Genomic DNA, 19038 nt, shown 5'->3' with positions numbered 1-19038 from the left:
AACCAATTGATTGATTGCTGTCAATTACCATCTAGTTGGTGGTAATCTGTAAAATATATTGTATTTTGGAGCTTGCACATTGTTTGAAATGCCAGGTGCGAACAATATGAAAGCAATCGCTCTTCAAAAGAATTGGCTATTTTTCAATTATCTTACTCCTTGCCCCTGAATAGACTTCGTCGTTCCGGTTTTGTTGGCCCATTTATCAGAAAAGGTTGATCTACATATCTCTTGCTCTTTTGTATGTTTTACAAGAAACTATGGTACTCCGGTAAAAGGTTTGTTGCTGCCAAAGCTTAAGGTACAGAGCTTTGCAAAGCAAGCAATTCATACCCTTGATTAGACCTCAACTCCATTTCAATCTACATGGAATACAGGTTTTGCAAGTATAAACCATGCTTAGGATCTTCAATTGGGTATCATTTATCACACACACTCTCTCTCTTGTACTTGCAAATGGAGACTTCAAAACTTCCCTTTGCGAAAAATGTCATTTTGTGTTGCAAATAAAAATCGAAACGCAGCGAAACGACACTACAACCTTAGCCCAATTCACTTCCCCTTCTACGAACAGATCAGCAACCTTCTAATACAGTCAAGTCTTTCAAAGGTGCTCTTAGATGTCACAAAGACAAATTCAAGCTCTGGGTCAGACAAACACGACAAACTCACCACTATCTCAACTTCGACTATCACATATTGACTCAAGCGTCAAACCATCCAAACCAAAGACGACGCCTTCATCTAAAGCAAGCCAACCTAAATCACTTCATAGGGATGGATCTCGAAATGGAACAAAAGAATTCAACACTGATGTTAACCTTGACCTGTTTGTACAAAACTCACTAGACAGCTCGACTGGAGAAACGCTTTTGCAAGACGGTGCACAGGATTTGTCTCTAGAGGTCATAACTAAGGATGAAGTGAAAAAGGCTGGTGCTCTTGCCTCACTCTTCCTCGATACGAGAAATATACTACAAGCAGAATGCAATGTTGTTGATCCAGCACCCAACTTGGATCCAAATCCACTCCACCGTGACTCTCCTTTCGGGGAAACAAAAATTAGTCGTAGCACATTCATCCGTGCTGAAAAAGTCAAGTCGATGTTGGGGGTAAAGTACCTTCACATACAACGAATCTACGATTGGCAGGAAGCAAATGGTAGTCACAATAAACATCCAGGAGTTGAAGGAGTATATAACCCGCTTCAAATTTTGCGAAATAGGAAGATAAGGGCAAAGTACCATGAATACCCCAAGACACTACATTTGAAAACAATACCCCTTGCATGTAATGTGTTTAGCAAGCACAATCAGCCAGGTCATCGACATAATCTTAGAAAGGATTGGAAAATGTTATGGGCTATTGAGTTGGAGGAGTATATCGGAGATGCTCGATGGAGAATTCATCATTGGAATGAATTAAAAGATCCACATGGCAACTATTGGTTTCCGGATGACAATATAGAAGATTATGGGCATCAACATCACCACAGGAAGAAGCATAGGTTTAGACAAAGATTGCACGATCGATTGTTTGAAATATCGGATGATGAAATAAGACACAGGCCTGACAGTGGGACGAAAGGAGAAGAGTCACATCATAGAGTACTGAAGATTTCGCTTGAAACGTCGACTAGTTCGGAAAGTGATGCCCGGAATTCTAAATTATCAGGAACAGACACGCACCATAAGCATAGACTCAGAACAAAAGTCAAACGTCTATATCACGGAGATTTGTCTTCGACTAATTTATTGAAACAACTCACTACATCGGATGATAAGCTCCATACTAGTCTGGCTGGATCGGAAAAAGGGGAAAATATTTTGGACCAGACACATACTGTCTCTGGCACCAATGGATCCTATGACGACAAACAGCAGAACATACCACTAATTCAAGAACCCCATGAAGAGGAGACACAAATGAGCAAAACAAATAGTCAATCAGTAGGTCCTCCCACAATACGTATCGAGGAAAGTACACCGGACCCTACCATTCAAACAAAGTTACAAAACGTTGAAATTCACCACACGAAACGAGGTTCTAGTGACGAATCTCCTCTGAGTTCTGCGTCGAACGAAAATGAGGATGGGTCGTCCCACATTGAAAAAGTCGACACTAAAATGGTAAATGATCGACAAGAACAAAACTTGGTGAGAGTTATTGGCTGTTTGACTTATTTGCGAGACTCTTGTCTTACTCGTATGCAATATTTGTTATCAATATATCCCAACTATTTGCAATTAGTGCAAAACAAAGTCGACCTTATCAAGTCAAGATCGATTGATGATGTTTTACAATTGATGTCACTCATTACTGATGAAAGCTTACCAGCGTTTGAGGATTTACATCGAGGGTGTCTTGATGAAAGTAAATCAATTCTTCATATGGTGAATAATAATTATTCAATTAAAATTGATACTTTGCTTAGTGCTGGAGATCGATCAATTTCCGAAATCAATGCGTCTCTATCGCTTGATTTGAGGAAAACCACTGAACGATTAGATTTATTGGAACAATCATTGTTAAAGACTAATAGTGCAAAATTGAAGCCAGATTTCACCACTGATGCTAATATGATTTATAAAATTATCTATTTAATTCTTGAGAATATTATTGTGGGGTTGTTGAAATTGGTTTGGGTAGTGGTTAATATTTATAAGGCTTTTGCGTGGTGTGTATTGCTTGTTTGGAAACTTTTGCGAGTATTTATCTAGGCTAATGAGATGTGCAGGTAAGACTATATGGTTTAGGTAATTGGTATTATGTAGAGTGCGCAAAATACACGTCCACAAGCGCAAGTCCTTGTAAAAAAAACAAAAAAATAAAAAGTAGAAATTAAAAGTCAACTATCTCCTCCTGCAAGCAACTAATCCCCAAGTTTCTCCTAACTCCACTAATGCAACCGAAATCAATAACACTACTACAAAAGATTGATTCAATAGTTGAACAAATCTTATTCAAATTTCAGAATATATTGGAAGTTCTCACAAACAACTCAAAACCAAAAGAGTTATTGTCGATTGAATCTTTGACCATTGAAAGTGATGCTATACAGATTATTCGTTATAGTCAGGACTTATTATCAATACTGAGAAGTCTAAAGGAAAGTTGGGTTTTGGGTAGTTTGAAAGTGAAAGGAAGGGAACCTGAACCGAAGAGTGAGGGTGGTGGTGAAGCTAGTATGGTGACAAATTGGAATGAGAATGAAGTTGATAAAGTGTTCAAACTTTTCAACGAATTGACGGATAGTATAGCAACATTTGAGAAACCAAAATCGGAAACATGATTGCTTTTGCAACCTGAGTGAAAAGAATGCTGCTCTAATTTGATTTTGGTTGATATTCAATATTAACAATCTAAACATAAAATACATAACATTAATTTAGTACAACACTTAACGGCCCTCAGTTAGGGATTCGGCAATGCCGTCAATCAAACTATCAATGTCTTCCACGCGTACACCACAACTCAAACTTAACAATTTCCTATATTTGTACATTGTGTCATCAATACCAAACATTTTAGTCCTCTTGGCAATCTCTCCCACTAGTTTGTTTCTTTGTAATTGATACTGGGTTAACTCGATAGCCAAATCAAACTTTTCTTCATTGGCCAAGGTTTCATTGTCGTCTTCATCTTGATCATTTTGTTTTGCCTCCATAATAGCTTGTTCTTCCCTTTGCACCAAAGAGGCTAATTCGTAGGCTTGATTGCGCTGCATAATGTTTGTTGTTCTAAATTCATTCTCAGTTATGCTTTGTTGACAGAACTCGATATGTTTGTTGACGATTGACTGTGCTTCTTCGAGATTGGTGATATCCTCGTTTTCCTCATCAATTCCAGAACTAAGAAATAATTTCCTTATATGTTTCATTGACTTTTTCGTTTCGCTTTGCTTACCAGCAATTGTAGACTTTAATAAATCAAGTTCCTTATCTAGCTTTTGCGACTCATCCTCGTAGGAATCAGACAACGAACTGATCATTCCTGAAACCATGGTAGACAAGTCCTCAAAGGGAAGATGTGGCTTGCTATCTTCATCCTTAATGATCCTTCCCTCTTCGTCTAACTTGGGAGGGTTTGGTCGTTTGAAAAGCTGACGCAGAGAATGGTGACTCTTTTCGTTCAAACTTTGATGCGGTATTTTAGTATAGTGCGATTGTGGTGATTGTTGACCAATAACTGGGTGTTGGCTACTTGTGACGGATGCCGGAGATCCTGCGGTATCGATTTCAGATATCACAGCTAGAGGTTGATGTGCCGATGTGAAATTATTCCTCTGTCCAGGCGACGACACATTTTCACCGTGTTTTTCAATGAATATGTTTTCTTTATCATCATTCAATGCATCAAGATGTCTGTCATCGACTCTGGCCATTTCTTCGTCTTCTTCTTCGGCTTCATCATCTTGTACTGTGGTTTTTTGTGTATCGGGTGTTTCAACTCGATTGAAACTTGGCTGAATTGGAGTCGCCAACCCCTGTATTGGAACTTGTGGTTCTTGCAAAGTACGCAAAGTACCCTTTGGTTCAAAGAACCCCATTGATAATTGTGCTTGATAAGCTTCTTGTGCAGCCCCTACTTGTGCATAATTCGGTATGAGATTATACTGCATTATTAAGCCACCTGCTGTTTCTCGATTAATGTTCTCTATGTCATCTCTTGCACCACATTTAAGTAAAGTTTGAATGAAACTGATACACCCTGATTTAATTGCAATATGTAAACAGGTATCGCCTCGAACATCCTGATGGTTCAACACGTTCTTCATCAAATTAACCAGCCTTGCTTGACTCTGTTCAGTAAGGATTTGCAATTTTGTCAAAATTGAATTCAAATACGATTGCAAGCTCTCAAATTTAGATTTGACTTTGGCATATTGGCATAGGTAATGTAGTGGTGTCCTTCCGTTTATATCGGTATTGATCAAGCATAGCTCTAGATCATTCAAGACATTGTCAAAATTTCTCATTTCATAACAATTATTAAACGAAATTAACTTCGACAACGGGTTCAAACCAAAGTTATTCACAATCAACGGGTTGGCACCTTTGCTCATTAAAATATGAATCATCTCGAAGTTACCAATAGACGCAGCCCAATGCAATGGCGTATGCCCTTCGTCGTCAATAGGCTCATTTATGTTGAAGTCAGATGGTGGTGAATGAATGAAATAGGGTATATCGGCACTATCTTCACTGAAAAATTTTAAAAGTTGTGCGGCGTAAGTGTTGTCATCCCCTGGACTTGGTTCTTCTTGCGGGAATTGGTTGCCATCGTTATACGCTTTTCTTTCGTCGACACTAGAGTTCATTGATGTGTCGCTCTCTTTTGGATCATGATGCACTGACCAGTTTGACTCGTTGGACGATTGCGACGATAGTACCTTACCCTCGGCGTATACTTGCGGTGGGATTGGGTTGGGAATGGGAACAGGAAATTGTCTCACGTTACTATTTTGTTGAGGGTATACCTGAGGAAACTGTTGTGGTTGGAGTTGTTGAAACCGCAGTAGCATTTGCTGATTCGGATACCCGTTCTGTGAATTGGATAAACTGCCACTTCCATTGATAGCTTGGTAATCAGGTTGTGAAAACGAAGCACCTGCACTATGAGGTGTTAATGCAATGTGGTCATACAGATGGGAAGCGGATTGTGGTAATGGCTTTGCGACTCCTTGTTGGCCATTGTTGAATACCTGGGGGTAAGAATTGGGGGGAACAACGTATGAATTTTGTCTTGAAAGGACGCCACTTGTATCTTGAGATACGAACGAGCTATGGCCTGATGCTGTGATACCACCCATCAGGGTATCTGCTGCTGCTGCTGCTGCTTCTGCTGCCGCCATCTCAGCTGCTTGTTGTAAAGCTGCTTTCTTACCAGTCTTGTACTTTTTTGGTGTGTCTCCAGGCTCTTTCGGTTTCTTGACGTACTTTCTTTTAACTAAATTGGTATTTTCCTTTGGTGGAGGTTTTGCTTTTACTGGGATTACTAAATTTGGATCGTTAAAATCTAAAAATAAAACCGGTGCCAACTCCTTTGTCACTCCGTATGTAGAAGCTAATCGGCGAGCATCCTCAAGTGGTATCCACGTTCCTTGGAATCGTCCAAATCCTCCTTGAACTTTTTCGTGTAATCCTTGCTGTACACCCTTTTCTAAAATTTTTGTCCGTTTAGCCTTGGGGAAATTGCAACATTTTAAAATCTGCGTTGCATTGACCCAATCGTCTTTACACCTCCTCATGATAGGAGATTCATTCATATCACATTCGTAAACCTCGGTCTATGCACAATGGTTAGTAAAAAATTGTCCTGCAACTGAATATCTTTGCTGTGTTGGGAAATGATGTTTTCTCCCTCCTTCATGACGCGTCAGGGTCGAACAAAGATTCAAGGTGTTGGCTAAAAGTCGTATGATATGCTGAATTTACATACATTTGAGTATATAGCTCGAAATACCGGTGGAGGGCCAGACATTATGACTATGTATATATGGTAGGTATATGCGCAAAGTATGTAGTCTATTGCTCTCTCTCAATCTGTAGTATCGATGTTGATGAACTTTTGAGTGGAAAGAAATTTAAAATTCGAATTCTTGACTTTTTTTTTTTGTTTTAATTTTTTTTACTTTTTTTTTGGTTCGACTTAGACTCACATTTTAGGAACCGCGTTCTCTGCTCTCTGTCTCTTTATCCGTATGCATTATAGGTTGCAGCTTGATTTACAATGCGTTGATAGAAGATGGCAAGAGAGCAGGGAAGAAGTAGACTCAAGAGCTCTATATTGCAATTGCATGTAGAGATTATTCAGGCTTAGATGAAATGTTTACAGTGGCATAGAAGTGTTCCGCAAGTAGGTAACAAAGATGCGAGCCTCTGGAAGAGAAGAAGAGGATTATATTGTAAGAACCATTCATCAATCAGTGCTACGAATGTACTTGACCGAAGCAAAGAGATTGATGAATTCGGAAACGGAAAAAAAAAAGACGGCATAAACTGAGACACGTTAAACAGAGAAAGGTTTAGGAGGTTCCACTCCACAACAATTTTTAAGATCCCTCAGAACAAGCGGCTGCCACCCCCATGAGATTTGTCATATTTCTGCCTTGAATCATTTAAATAAGAGGATAATATGTGATGAAGTGGCAAGTGCGTGCGTAGTAACGATCAAGGCTGTCTCTTCGTGTGCAAAGGGAAGGTGGTTCATCCTACACAATATGATACAACTTGTACTTTAGCTATTATAAACGAAGGTTTAATGTTGGCGCGGAGAACATTCCATCAGACAATTCAGGCCATTGTTTGCAACCATTCGCGTCTCGCATTCTACTTTTTTTGTTTTGCACAAATTGTTTCTTGGCTTAGATGGCAACACCAATTTACAACCAAATGACCTCCACTTATGGAAACATACTTACTAGTGGATAGTGCGCCGCAAGTCCAATCAAATACCTTGTATAAAGCTCTCTTTTATGGCTATGGATGTTTTGTCTAACCTAAAGTCTGGAATAGTTCAGTTTTCTAAACTAAGCTTGCGACAGACGTTTTCTCGTAGAATGAGGCGTCACGTATTTCCGTCAGTGAAAAGAGGTCCAAAGACAATACTCCCTTTAAAAGACTACTTAATAGTATCGAAATTAAGCACCACCTTCCCAACATAAAACCAACGAATCAATTTGTAACTAATTGATTAGGGTTTTGACTGTTGATGTCACAATTTCCAAGGATGAAGATTATCTGGCCATGCCGTAATGTCACTGATTCTAATCGTATTGTAGTGTTGGCTTTGTATTTCTCTTGGGGCCAAAATCCTTTTTTGGGAGAGCTTTATGCTTGTCAAAACGATGAACTAATACTGACTATTTTGTAACGTCAGTTGTTATCTCTATATTACACCCATTTGAGTTGGTTGCAAAAGTCACCGCCTCTGTTCTGTGTCGTGTCATGCAATGTCGTGTTGTGAAATTTCCTTTTTCTAAAATTAAATTTTAATTTCTTTTTTATGTTTTTTATTTTGTTTTTTTTTCTTGGTCTTATCCTCTTATTACTTCATTTTTTACACAATTTACATGTTTGTATTAAACTAAAATTAAAATGGTGGTTATCAAAACAACAATAACAACAACACCCAAAGTTATATTAAAAATCGTCCACTGAACATATACCGTACACGTTATAGCATTAAACAGTATTACTGGCTGGCACAGAATACTATTGCCCATTCATTCCATTCATTTACTATTAGCTCCATCTACACCAACAAAAGTTTTTAGTGCTGTATGATGATGACGACTGCGCCCAAAAAACCCAAATCATCGCTTGGTATCAAGCAACCAGCAGCAACAACAGTCACTGGTACTATCGTCATGCTTGATGATCCAAATGAAGAAGATGATGTTAATTCTATGAAAAGATCAGCTACGGGAGTCATATTAAATCCCCAACCCCATGATTCACCCAATGATCCCCTTAACTGGTCAGTATGGAAACGTGATTTATGTTTATTGATTATTGGCTTTGCCAGTTTCCTTGGTGGTGGTCAGTCGCCGCTTTTAGCGGCTGGTTTAGGGTCATTAGCTACTGAGTTTGATAAGCCATTGACTACTATCTCCTACTTGGTTGGGGGATTTATGTTGTCATTGGGTGTGGGATCTGTTTTTGCTAGTCCGACTGCTGTGCTCTTTGGAAAGAGATTAGTGTATATTGCAGGCACGTTGATTTTTATGTTGGGGGCTATCTGGGGAGGCGCAGCCAACAGCTTTGGAAATTTAATGGGAGCCAGAGTTTTGACTGGTATTGGAGCATCCCCTACCGAATGTCTACCCAGCTCTACAATTGCTGAAATCTACTTTGCGCATGAAAGAGCTTACAGAGTTGGACTTTATACCATGTTGATGTTGGGTGGTAAGAATATTATACCTCTATTGTCAGCTTTAGTGTTTCAATATTTGGATAGACATTGGCTATTCTGGATTTTGGCTATATTCTTGGGATTCACCACCATCATGATTGTGTTGTTTGTACCTGACACATTTTGGGATAGAACACCAACGCCGTCGAAGAGATCAATTGCTGAAACTGAATTGGCGCAAAATGTCAAATCGTATCACCCACCTTCGCAAAGACCAAATGCATTTGCATTGCAAAATAACCGTCAACAAAATAGTTCGCAAGATATACACAGTCTTTCTTCTTCTGTTGTCGATTACACCGTACAAGGTGTAACGGAAACACCAGTGGCTATAACAGAAACAGCCCAACCACAAATTGACTACAAAAGAAATAGTTATTGGAGTGATTTAAGAATCTACCAAGGTCGTTTTACCAAAGATAGCTGGTGGATGGTTGCCTTGAGACCATTTGTCTTGTATACTTACCCCCATGTGTTATTTGGATCCTTTATCTATTCATTAGCTGTTGTGTGGCTTATTGTGATTTCAGAAACTATTGCCGAAATTTTCAGAAATCCTCCTTATGGTTATAGTCAACAAACAGTTGGTCTTTTCTATATATCACCATTTATAGGTGGAATCATTGGATCTTTATCTTGTGGATTGATATCAGACCGATTGAGTCGGTACTTTGTTTCTAAAAATAGGGGTGTTTATGAACCTGAGTTTAGATTGATTATGATCATACCATCTACATTGCTTATAACTATTGGGTTGATGGGATATGGATGGTCCTCAAAGGTGCAAGACCCGTGGATTGCTCCAGTAATCTTTTTCGGTGCCATGTCCTGTGGCTCATCAATGGCATCAACAACTGCCATCACATTCTCTGTCGATTCTTACAAGATGTTTGCGTCAGAGAATTTGGTTTCATTTAATTTTCTTAAAAATTTACTTGGGTTTTGCTTTTCATTGTTCAACAATAAATACGCTGATAAACAGGGTTACAAATCGGCTTATGTTACTTATGGAGGTATTCAATTGTTTGTTAGTTTGTTTGCTATACCGTTGTATATATACGGAAAAAGGATTAGAAATTGGACCGATGAAAAAGAATTGATGAGGAGTTTGTATCATGAAGACAATGTGCCACCTAGTGTGTCATCAAAGAGCAAATATGACTACGAAGATGCATCAATGAGTAACACGTCAAGCAAAGAACGTACCGGCGAGTAAGTGGGATGAAACTTCATAGGCTAAGTTATAAAAAATACATTCACAAGTCTAACTTTATAACCAGTCTACCTTTATATTTAGTGCTGGATTATCACGTTGATAAATATCAACCCTCTCTTGTAAGCTTTTACCATTGAATTTCCATCCGTCTTGACACACTTTAGGCATACCTAGTCTTTCAATAATGCACCCACTAGCGATATTCCCACAAACACCACCAATCTGCCAATCACCCTGGCTCAAATACCATCCCATTATAAAGCCACCGCAAAATGAATTTCCACCACCTGTAACATCCACAACATCATCTTGATTCTGATGATATGCTGGTAGTTCAAAGTATCTGTTATCTATGGTGCGTATGCAACACCCGTCCTCGCCACAACGAATGACGGTGCCGGAATTGGTAAGTTTTTGAAACCGGACGAACCTTGAGCAAAGTTCTCTAGCATTCAAATTTGTACCATGAGGCAAGAATGAACAGGCTTCGTCCAAGTTTGGTGTAAATATATCAATAAACGGTAGTAGATTTTGTAATTTGTCATAATTGGAAGAAATGCAATCATCGGGTAATGGCTCATAAATGTACTTAGCATTCGGATTGATCTTCTGGATCTCCTCAATTATACCTCGACAACGATCAATTGAGCAGATTAAATGATAGCATTTACTATATGTCAAGTTCTCATATTGTAAGATATCTGCTACATCGATCCTTCGCTTATCTGTTTGGTAGTGGAAATGGCGAATGCCTTTGATATAGGTGTTAACGCCTCTTGTAGTCAATCGGTGATTGTTTTTTCTAAATATGACACCCGTGTGCCATGAATCTATCTCTTTATGCACCAGTGAAGGAAAATCTGTACCTTCGTCAATAATCCCGCTAATTAGTTGGCCCAGTTTGTGTGGTGATACAATTCGAGCTCCAATTATAGCATATGTACCAGCACCGCCAATGATGTTGGTTTGTCTAGGTGCTGGTGGGTCAATGTATTGATTTTCATCAATTATAAACATGCCCAAAGTGGTGAGGATTGACATTGCAGGTGTTAGTGTAACGAGTGGTGCGTAGTTGTTGTAAGGTAGACAAAGTGTATGATCGATTTTTCCATTTTGTCTTTCTTTTAGCGATTTGTTGCAAAACGTAGAGACTAGCTGTAGTGCAAAGAATAAATAATGAATTGTTACAAGTATCTAAATAAACTTCTACATCTACCACTCCTACTCATCGTCCTCATCATCATCATAGTCGTCCATATAAAAGGACTGAACTAGACAGATAAGAGCAAGCATCCCTAAGATAACCCATGGCACACTCCCCATTTCATGTTCGTTACACCAAGTCATGAAATGACCGAATATAATTGGACTAATACCTCTAGCCAATGAATTCAAACTCAAACTTGATCCATTAATTAGAGCTCTGTGCTTTTCAGGAGAAGCTCGATGAACCAAAATCATTGTTGTTGGGAAGCTTACTGAAACAGAGGCACTGATTATCATACTTGTAACATATAATAAACCTTTTGATAACCATTCCAGATTGGATGAGTTGTAGTCATGAGTAGTAAATAAAAAGTATGGAATTATAGCGTAAGCTATAGGAACCAAGGCATACGATAATCGTAAGATGGTGATTGACCTGAAATGGTGGTCTAGTACAGGAAACAAAAATATCACTGCTATACTTCCAATTATTCCTGTCGATGATAACAAAGCACCAATGTCATTGGTTTGCCACCCAAAGCCTCCAACTATGGTAAATGGGAACACCAACTTGTCAACCAATAACTGGCTAGCTAACAAGACTGGCAAGAATTCCGAATACAATACCGTGTGGAAACAAAGTAAGAAATTGGACAACACCGATTGTATAACCGGTATAGTAAAAACTTCTTTGGTGAAAGACTGGCTCACGTTGGTTGACACTGAATGCCCATCAGTAACTGGCCCAAGTTGTTCCGATGAGTATCTTCGTCTAGCTGCATTTCCAAATCTCCGCGATACTAACGCATTGTCAATGTCTTCGTCACTTTCTTCTCCTTCTTCTTCTTCGCTGCCGCCAACTGCAGCATATATTGCAGTTGGATGTATCAACTCTTCTCTCTCATGAGGTTGTTCAAGATCAAGAGCCCTATCCCAGGGTCTCTTTGGCACTTCCAATCCTAATTTAAGAAAAATCCAATCACCAATCACTAAACCGTAATCTTTTCTATTTTTAAACTTGTCCGCAGTTTCCTCCAAAAATAAGAAACCCAATACAAAGCTGAGAAAAAGATATCCTGCCAACACAATATTTGACATGGCGTACGGATGTCTTTTGACAAAATCACTATAGCTCACCACCTCTATCAATTGTTCTTTTGTCTTTCCGGGTCTTGTAAGCCATGGACTGCTTCCAATTAGAGGACCGATTATCAGACCAATACCCCACATCACTGATAATGCAGTAAAAGCCATATTTTGGTGTTTCTTTTCCACAGCAATTTCACCAATTGCAACTCTCATAACAGCTATGTTTCCATTCAATGCGCCCATCAATGACCTAGCTACTAATGCCATGCTGAAACTTGACGAGAACCCAAAAAGAATACTTGATACAGCGGTTCCCATAACTCCAAACAACAACACTGGCTTCCTGCCAAATTTCACTGAGGCCTGTGCATATTGAACTGAAAATAAAAATTGACAAATGGCAAATGAGGCTGATAAGTATCCAGCATAAGTGGCAATTTCAGAAGCATTTTTGGCGATACCGAAATCTTGGATCATAAAAAAAATGTATGCGAAAATCGACGTAAACACCATTGGTTCACCTAATCTGATCAAGCATATCAATGTTAGCTGCCATGTAGGAAACCCTTTCATTTGTTCCCAGAACCCTTTCGACATTAGCTTTGGTTATATATATTCTTCGCGCAGTTAGACTAAATGACTAATTCTATAGCAAATAGTTGTTAATTATTAATGGGGTAAAGTATTTGGTATGTATTCACCTTATTATGATAAAGTTTCAACACGAAATACAGGTTCATTTATCTAATTTCTGAAAATTTTATATGAGTAATGTTTTGACTAAAAATTGTAGATATGACAATAAAACATTTTCCATTGTTTTTGTTTTTATCTAATTAAAGATTGCGTAACTCGGCTTAATAAAAACACCATTCCCGTTTAATTAAAAAGTTTCCACAGAGGAATTTCTACTCAGTGTCAGAATGAGTATCACGATTTGGGGCTTTCATGAGAATAGGAAACTGTTTCCAACAAAAAAGCTTTCTGTTTTATCTTGGAAAGTGATAAAATAAACTGTGGCTCTCTTATATTTCACGTGCATAAAAATGCTACGGTGAGTTTGCAGAAAGGTCTAACAGACCGAAATTTAGCCCGCTTGGCCAAGTGGTAAGGCGCTCCACTCGTACCATACAATCGAAATGGAGCGATCGTCGGTTCAATCCCGACAGTGGGCAAAGTTTTTTTTACTTTTTTGGCAGTTGAGTATTATTTTTTTGCTTGCTTGTAATCTTGAAATGCACTTGTTGAGATTAAACAGCTGTTAGGTAGTAGTTTTGAGAACATCAATGAAGCCTAAATCAGTTACTAATTTAGTGTTGTTGCTCATGAATTTTATGTGTGTAATTTTTTTGGATTGAAATGTTGCAAAATATGTTCTCGACTTACAAGATAGTTATTCGATCAAGGTTGCTTATGCGCAGCTGTATCTTATGAATATGCATATTCTTTAAACTCATTGCCTTTACATTGCAACCTACCTTTTTCTTAGCACGTGTTCCTCACACAAGGTCCAAAAAGAAAATAAACAATTCATTCGTGGAGTTTCGGGCAAAGGAACTAAATTGGTTCGTAGATCTACAGTAATATCAGAAGCCAACACATTGTCCAAACGATTTCCAAGATTTAACATTGTAGTGTGGGAATAGCCTTTTGATTACATACAAGACACCTCTTATGACTAGCATCTCAACATGTTGATGTTCTTTGCTAGGCAATGTAACTGTAGAGCCTACAACAAGAACAGTTGAACCAACTATTTCACAAAAGCATAAACGTAAACAAAACACAACTTTTGGGAAATTTCAATCTCTCGCCAAGACGTCTTGACCTCGCCCAGACTTCCATCTTGCATTATTGGATGAATTTAACCTTGTTATTTAATACATAATTATTGCCAAGTTCTTTTCAAAGAGAAATGTTTATTGTAACATAATCTGGAATGTGACGAGTAACAGGATAAAAGCAGATTCAAAACAATCATTCATGGTCCAGCTATTTAATACAGACCACCAAACTCATTCTGCTGGAGAATTCACCTTTTCCTTTTTCTCGATTAGCTAGTTCTTTACTTTGCCTACACATAATATCGTCTACAATTTATACTGCCATGATGAATACCCAACAAGTATCATTCTCTACCTACATATGAGGACCTTTTAACATTGAAGTTTGCTCCTAGTTATTATGAAGAGTGGTGATAAATCACAATTTGTCTGGACTAATCCCCTCTCTTTTCCTTATATGCACTCGAGGTGACTCCTTACTTTGGTTGCCATGTCGATACACATAATGTTCATTCTGTTGTCAGCAAACTTATATTCAGGGGGTTTACTCTCCAACAAAACCAACGCCACGGGGTCTTGTATCAATCCAATGAACTTATCACAACTCACCTAGACACAAGTTTCACCAATCGGTGCTTTAAATATTTAGGCAATTAGCTTGCATCTCTCACTCCATACTCAATGACCAGGACATTCATGAGACTTTTGAAAATACAGAAATTTTATTCAAGCATGAAAACGCTCTTCTGAAAAACTAGTTTTGCAAATGTATAGTTTCTGTATGTTTACAAATTTCTTGCTTCTTGTGATTCTTCCAGATTTTGAAAATTTGGGGCTGGCTGTTTTTTCTACATCATAAAAATAGAAAAAGAAATTATTTTCGCGCAGTGCGTGTTGTTTGGCCCTCTTTGTGTAATTTATTGCTGCGTGTCAACAAAACCATAAACAAAGAAATTGGACTGCAGCCTCAGCCCAGCCTCAACACAGCCAATTCAAACGTGCCCCAAACAAAGACTTGCAACCCCCCTTCCCCTGACTATAATCTGTCCAACAAGTGTACACCCTTGAAACTGTGAATTTTCTCATTTTCAATTGTCAAGCAATCTGAGATAGGATGTATGTTGCTTTGCATTGGTTAACCAGCACATACACTGACAAGATTATACATCATACAAACTGCTCAATTATATTTTAATTCAATTTTAAACCGTTGAGATTGGACACAAAGCTACTCGCTACAGATCACAAGAAAACAAGTAATATTTACGTTGTGCTCGTATTTATAAAAACGAGCTTGCAATAAGAAAGATTTTGTGTAACCGTTACTTTTGTAAAAGAATAATAATTGATTTTGCAAAAGACACAATTGGTGATGTAGAACGGACTATATAAAGAGAGTTAAGTATGTCACTGTTTTGACAATGAAGTTACATGTTTTGGTATCAATTCACGAAATAATTTGCCTTCCACTAATTCCCCCAGTCTTTTGCTAAAAAGTTATACTAAAGTCCTATTTACTACCAATCTCCAACATCATGAATTTGATACTCTTCTTGACAGCTATATTTCCCTTCATTGCAGCCGCTGTCGTCACAGGAGCCAAGCAAGATGAACCATTGACAGTCACCAATACACATTACGTTGACAGCCCATGTATCTCATATTTTGCTAGCAGTTTATTACCAAACAACCCAGAAGCATTGACCACTGGTATTCCTATTGTTTTTGTCCATGCCCGTGATGGTAATGGAAACCTAAAGGAAAACAGCCAGGTCATTTCTACCATTACTCGTACAAAAACCCACATAGTATATCAGACCGGAACAGCTCAACTAAAGGGCGGAGTTGAAAACGCCCCTAAAGACGAAACTACCGAGATTGGCAATTCTACAAACGCAATAACTTCTTATTCAACAGCCATACAAACCACCCTGTCCTGCTCATCTGAAGGATGTCAAATCGTAACATATACCACCGTTGTTCCTTGTATTGTTAGCGACACCACATATACAACTACTTCAAGTTCAGACGAGAATGCAGCTGGCGAAACAGAATCCAGCACATTAGCTGGTAATACTGGGCAATTATCTCTCACTACGGATCTCGCTTCCTTTCAGACAACATCTGTTGAGATTGCTCAAACAACAACCACTTCAACTATTTTCAGCGCAACAGAAACACCTGAAAGCACATATAGTCCATCCACCTCTTTGGAGCCGTTGCCAACAACAAAATCTGCTCCAGTAACATCACAATCCATTGTGTCAGAGAGCAAGTCAATCACCATAGACCTTTCCTCAATAACAAATGATGTGACAATATCCAATAATGCTACAGAGACATTTCCTAATACGAAAAACTCAACGAATTTACTGGAATATTCATCAACAGCCAGCGAATTTTCTTCCAATTCATTGCAACCGATTGAAACCACGTTGTCAACCATATTGATCAGCTCTTTGTCAACCGGACCATACCACAACTCTTCAGTAGCATTGTCGTCAGACTTAACAAGTGCTACATCAACTGAATCATCTCTAAGCCTCCTTTCCAGCACACAACTTTTGCCAGAAACTTCATCTGAAGGAGTATTATCATCAAGTTCCTCAACACAAACAGGAGCCGCTATTGCCGCTACTGATGTTTGCTATTCAGGAGATTTGTTCTCACCTATTGATACGAATGCACCACCTTCAGTCTTTCCTAGACAACAGTTGCCATTGTCAATTCCATCAGGAGTGAACAACAATGGTGCACCCATCCAAACGAATAAATTCTATGCCAATTTGTTTTTGAGCAACCAGGATCTGATGGTATACACCTATCCTTACGGAATGTACTGGAGCAAAACAAATTACTATGGGTTCGGGGTTCAACACACCAATATTTCCAACCGAGTGTTTGGATCTCAAAATACAAACAATGTGGGGGTGTCATCATACTATTTCAATCCAACCAATAGTGGGGAAATGATTCTCTCAGCCACTGAATTTGACCGAGATTCAATGTACATGGCACTTAGTGATATGACAGAAATGGCACTCAAAGTCAAATTGTCGGCCACAGCTGGTGACAGCCTAAACTATATCGAGATTCCAATTGTTCAGGGTATGGGATTTGCCACTGCAATTTACAACGGTGATTTGATTGCCGAATTAAATTCGTTATACGGTATTCAGACATTGAAATTGGAAGAATCAGAAGCTTTGTTGCCAAATATTTTAAAATACAGGGCCACTTTGTTCAATGGAGTGGAATGGTTGATCTACATCACGTTACCCGCAGAAGATGACGACTTTGAATTTACTGCTGAAGATTCATTCCACTTAAGAGCATCAAAGTCTGTTGATGGTTTAATCATCCAAGTGGCTGTAGCTCCCGAATCTTCAAAGGACCAGTTTTATGACGCTGCTGCAGGTATATATGTCACAGATGCCACATTACAAGGAACTGTTGCTTGCTCATCATCTGCATCATACCTGTTTGTTTATGAAACTTCTGGCTCTTCATCCAGTGGTAACCCAATTATTTTTGCATTGCCACATCACCTTCAAACCTTGACTTCAACAGATGGTGCTACAGGAATAACAATTTCATCACAAACTAAAGGGGAAATGACAGCATTCTTAACAAACCAATTATCATTCTCGGAGACAATTGACAAAAACATTCAATTTTTGCCTTACCATGCTGGAAGATCGGATCAATTGTCTTATTCTGCTGACCAGTTAAGTTTAATAGCCAAATCAGCAAATGAGGAGCTTGCTGCTGACATTGCCACTACCGTTGAGAACATGAACTCAAATTACTTCTCGGGTAAAGTTATTGACAAATACGCACAGATCTTGTTGGTAGTCAGTGAAATTATCAAAGACGATGCGGTGACAAGTGCTACCTTGGAAGATTTGAAAGATGCATTTGAAACTTTCTTGAATAACCAGCAGTACTATCCTTTGATGTACGATACGAAATTTGGTGGGGTTACCTCTACTGCCGCTCAAAATGGGGACGATGGTGCCGATTTTGGAAGTGCCTTTTACAACGACCATCATTTCCATTATGGCTACTTCATTCATGCAGCAGCGGTAGTGGGTTACATTGACAAAAAGTTAGGTGGAACCTGGGCTAAGGACCACAAAGATTGGGTAAATTCTTTAGTTAGGGATGTGGCAAATCCATCAAGAAGCGATCTGTATTTCCCTGTGTCAAGATCATTTTCCTGGTACGACGGGCACAGTTGGGCGGCAGGATTATATGCAAGCAATGATGGTAAAAACCAGGAATCCAGTTCTGAAGATACTCATTTCGCTTATGGTATGAAGTTGTGGGGAAATGTTATCGAGGATTATGCAATGGAAGCGAGGGGTGGCTTGATGTTGTCAATAATGAGCCGATCTTTTAACTTGTACTTTTACTACAAGTCTGACAACACTGTGCAACCACAAGAAATTCTCCCCAACAAGGTTAGTGGTATATTTTTTGAAAATAAGGTCGATTATACAACATACTTTGGCACTCCAGATCAAAACCCCGAATATGTGCACGGTATCCACATGTTGCCAATTACAGCAGCCAGTTCCTCAATTAGGATACCGTCTTATGTCCAGGAGGAATGGCAGGATCAAATTTCAACATTCATTGATAATGTGGATAGTGGCTGGACGGGAATCTTGAGATTGAACCAAGCACTCATTGATCCTCAATCTTCCTACGAGTTTTTTAGCTCGGAGGATTGGAAAAGCGGCTACTTGGATAATGGACAAAGTCGTACATGGAGTTTAGCTTTCTCAGCCGGTATTTTATAGTAGACTTATATATAGTTCTTTC

At 38.8% G+C, this 19038-nt stretch overlaps 7 protein-coding genes across 7 annotated transcripts; 4 read left to right on the top strand and 3 right to left on the bottom strand. All coding sequences in view use genetic code 12, as the record gives it.

The window, feature by feature from the left end:
* Positions 1 to 620: 620 nt before the first annotated feature.
* CANMA_003754 (uncharacterized protein) lies at positions 621 to 2720 on the top strand (the record flags this gene model as incomplete). The annotated part of the gene is made up of 1 exon (XM_051815959.1): positions 621 to 2720. One exon carries the CDS (start codon positions 621 to 623, stop codon positions 2718 to 2720), a length of 2100 nt encoding a protein of 699 aa, XP_051670677.1.
* Positions 2721 to 2902: 182 nt separating this feature from the next.
* On the top strand, positions 2903 to 3292 carry MED22 (Med22p; the record flags this gene model as incomplete). The annotated part of the gene is made up of 1 exon (XM_051815958.1): positions 2903 to 3292. The coding sequence occupies one exon, from the start codon at positions 2903 to 2905 to the stop codon at positions 3290 to 3292; it is 390 nt and encodes a 129-aa protein (XP_051670676.1).
* Positions 3293 to 3400: 108 nt separating this feature from the next.
* Positions 3401 to 6483, bottom strand: SWI4 (SBF complex DNA-binding subunit; the record flags this gene model as incomplete). The annotated part of the gene is made up of 2 exons (XM_051815957.1): positions 3401 to 6289; positions 6442 to 6483. The coding sequence occupies 2 exons, from the start codon at positions 6481 to 6483 to the stop codon at positions 3401 to 3403; spliced, it is 2931 nt and encodes a 976-aa protein (XP_051670675.1).
* A 1801-nt stretch (positions 6484 to 8284) lies between these two features.
* Positions 8285 to 10132, top strand: HOL4 (Hol4p; the record flags this gene model as incomplete). Its single annotated transcript, XM_051815956.1, has 1 exon — positions 8285 to 10132. One exon carries the CDS (start codon positions 8285 to 8287, stop codon positions 10130 to 10132), a length of 1848 nt encoding a protein of 615 aa, XP_051670674.1.
* A 54-nt stretch (positions 10133 to 10186) lies between these two features.
* Positions 10187 to 11173, bottom strand: MAK32 (Mak32p; the record flags this gene model as incomplete). Its single annotated transcript, XM_051815955.1, has 1 exon — positions 10187 to 11173. The coding sequence occupies one exon, from the start codon at positions 11171 to 11173 to the stop codon at positions 10187 to 10189; it is 987 nt and encodes a 328-aa protein (XP_051670673.1).
* A 180-nt stretch (positions 11174 to 11353) lies between these two features.
* On the bottom strand, positions 11354 to 13024 carry CANMA_003749 (uncharacterized protein; the record flags this gene model as incomplete). The annotated part of the gene is made up of 1 exon (XM_051815954.1): positions 11354 to 13024. The coding sequence occupies one exon, from the start codon at positions 13022 to 13024 to the stop codon at positions 11354 to 11356; it is 1671 nt and encodes a 556-aa protein (XP_051670672.1).
* Positions 13025 to 15746: 2722 nt separating this feature from the next.
* Positions 15747 to 19016, top strand: ENG1 (endo-1,3(4)-beta-glucanase; the record flags this gene model as incomplete). Its single annotated transcript, XM_051815953.1, has 1 exon — positions 15747 to 19016. The coding sequence occupies one exon, from the start codon at positions 15747 to 15749 to the stop codon at positions 19014 to 19016; it is 3270 nt and encodes a 1089-aa protein (XP_051670671.1).
* Between the last annotated feature and the right edge of the window lie 22 nt (positions 19017 to 19038).

Source organism: Candida margitis (genome assembly GCF_024628925.1).
Source record: "Candida margitis strain CBS 14175 chromosome Unknown scaffold17, whole genome shotgun sequence".
In the NCBI taxonomy this organism is placed as follows: Eukaryota; Fungi; Ascomycota; class Pichiomycetes; order Serinales; family Debaryomycetaceae; genus Lodderomyces; species Lodderomyces margitis.
The sequence above is the reverse complement of the archived record's forward strand: the minus strand, read 5'-3'. Positions and strand labels throughout refer to the sequence as shown.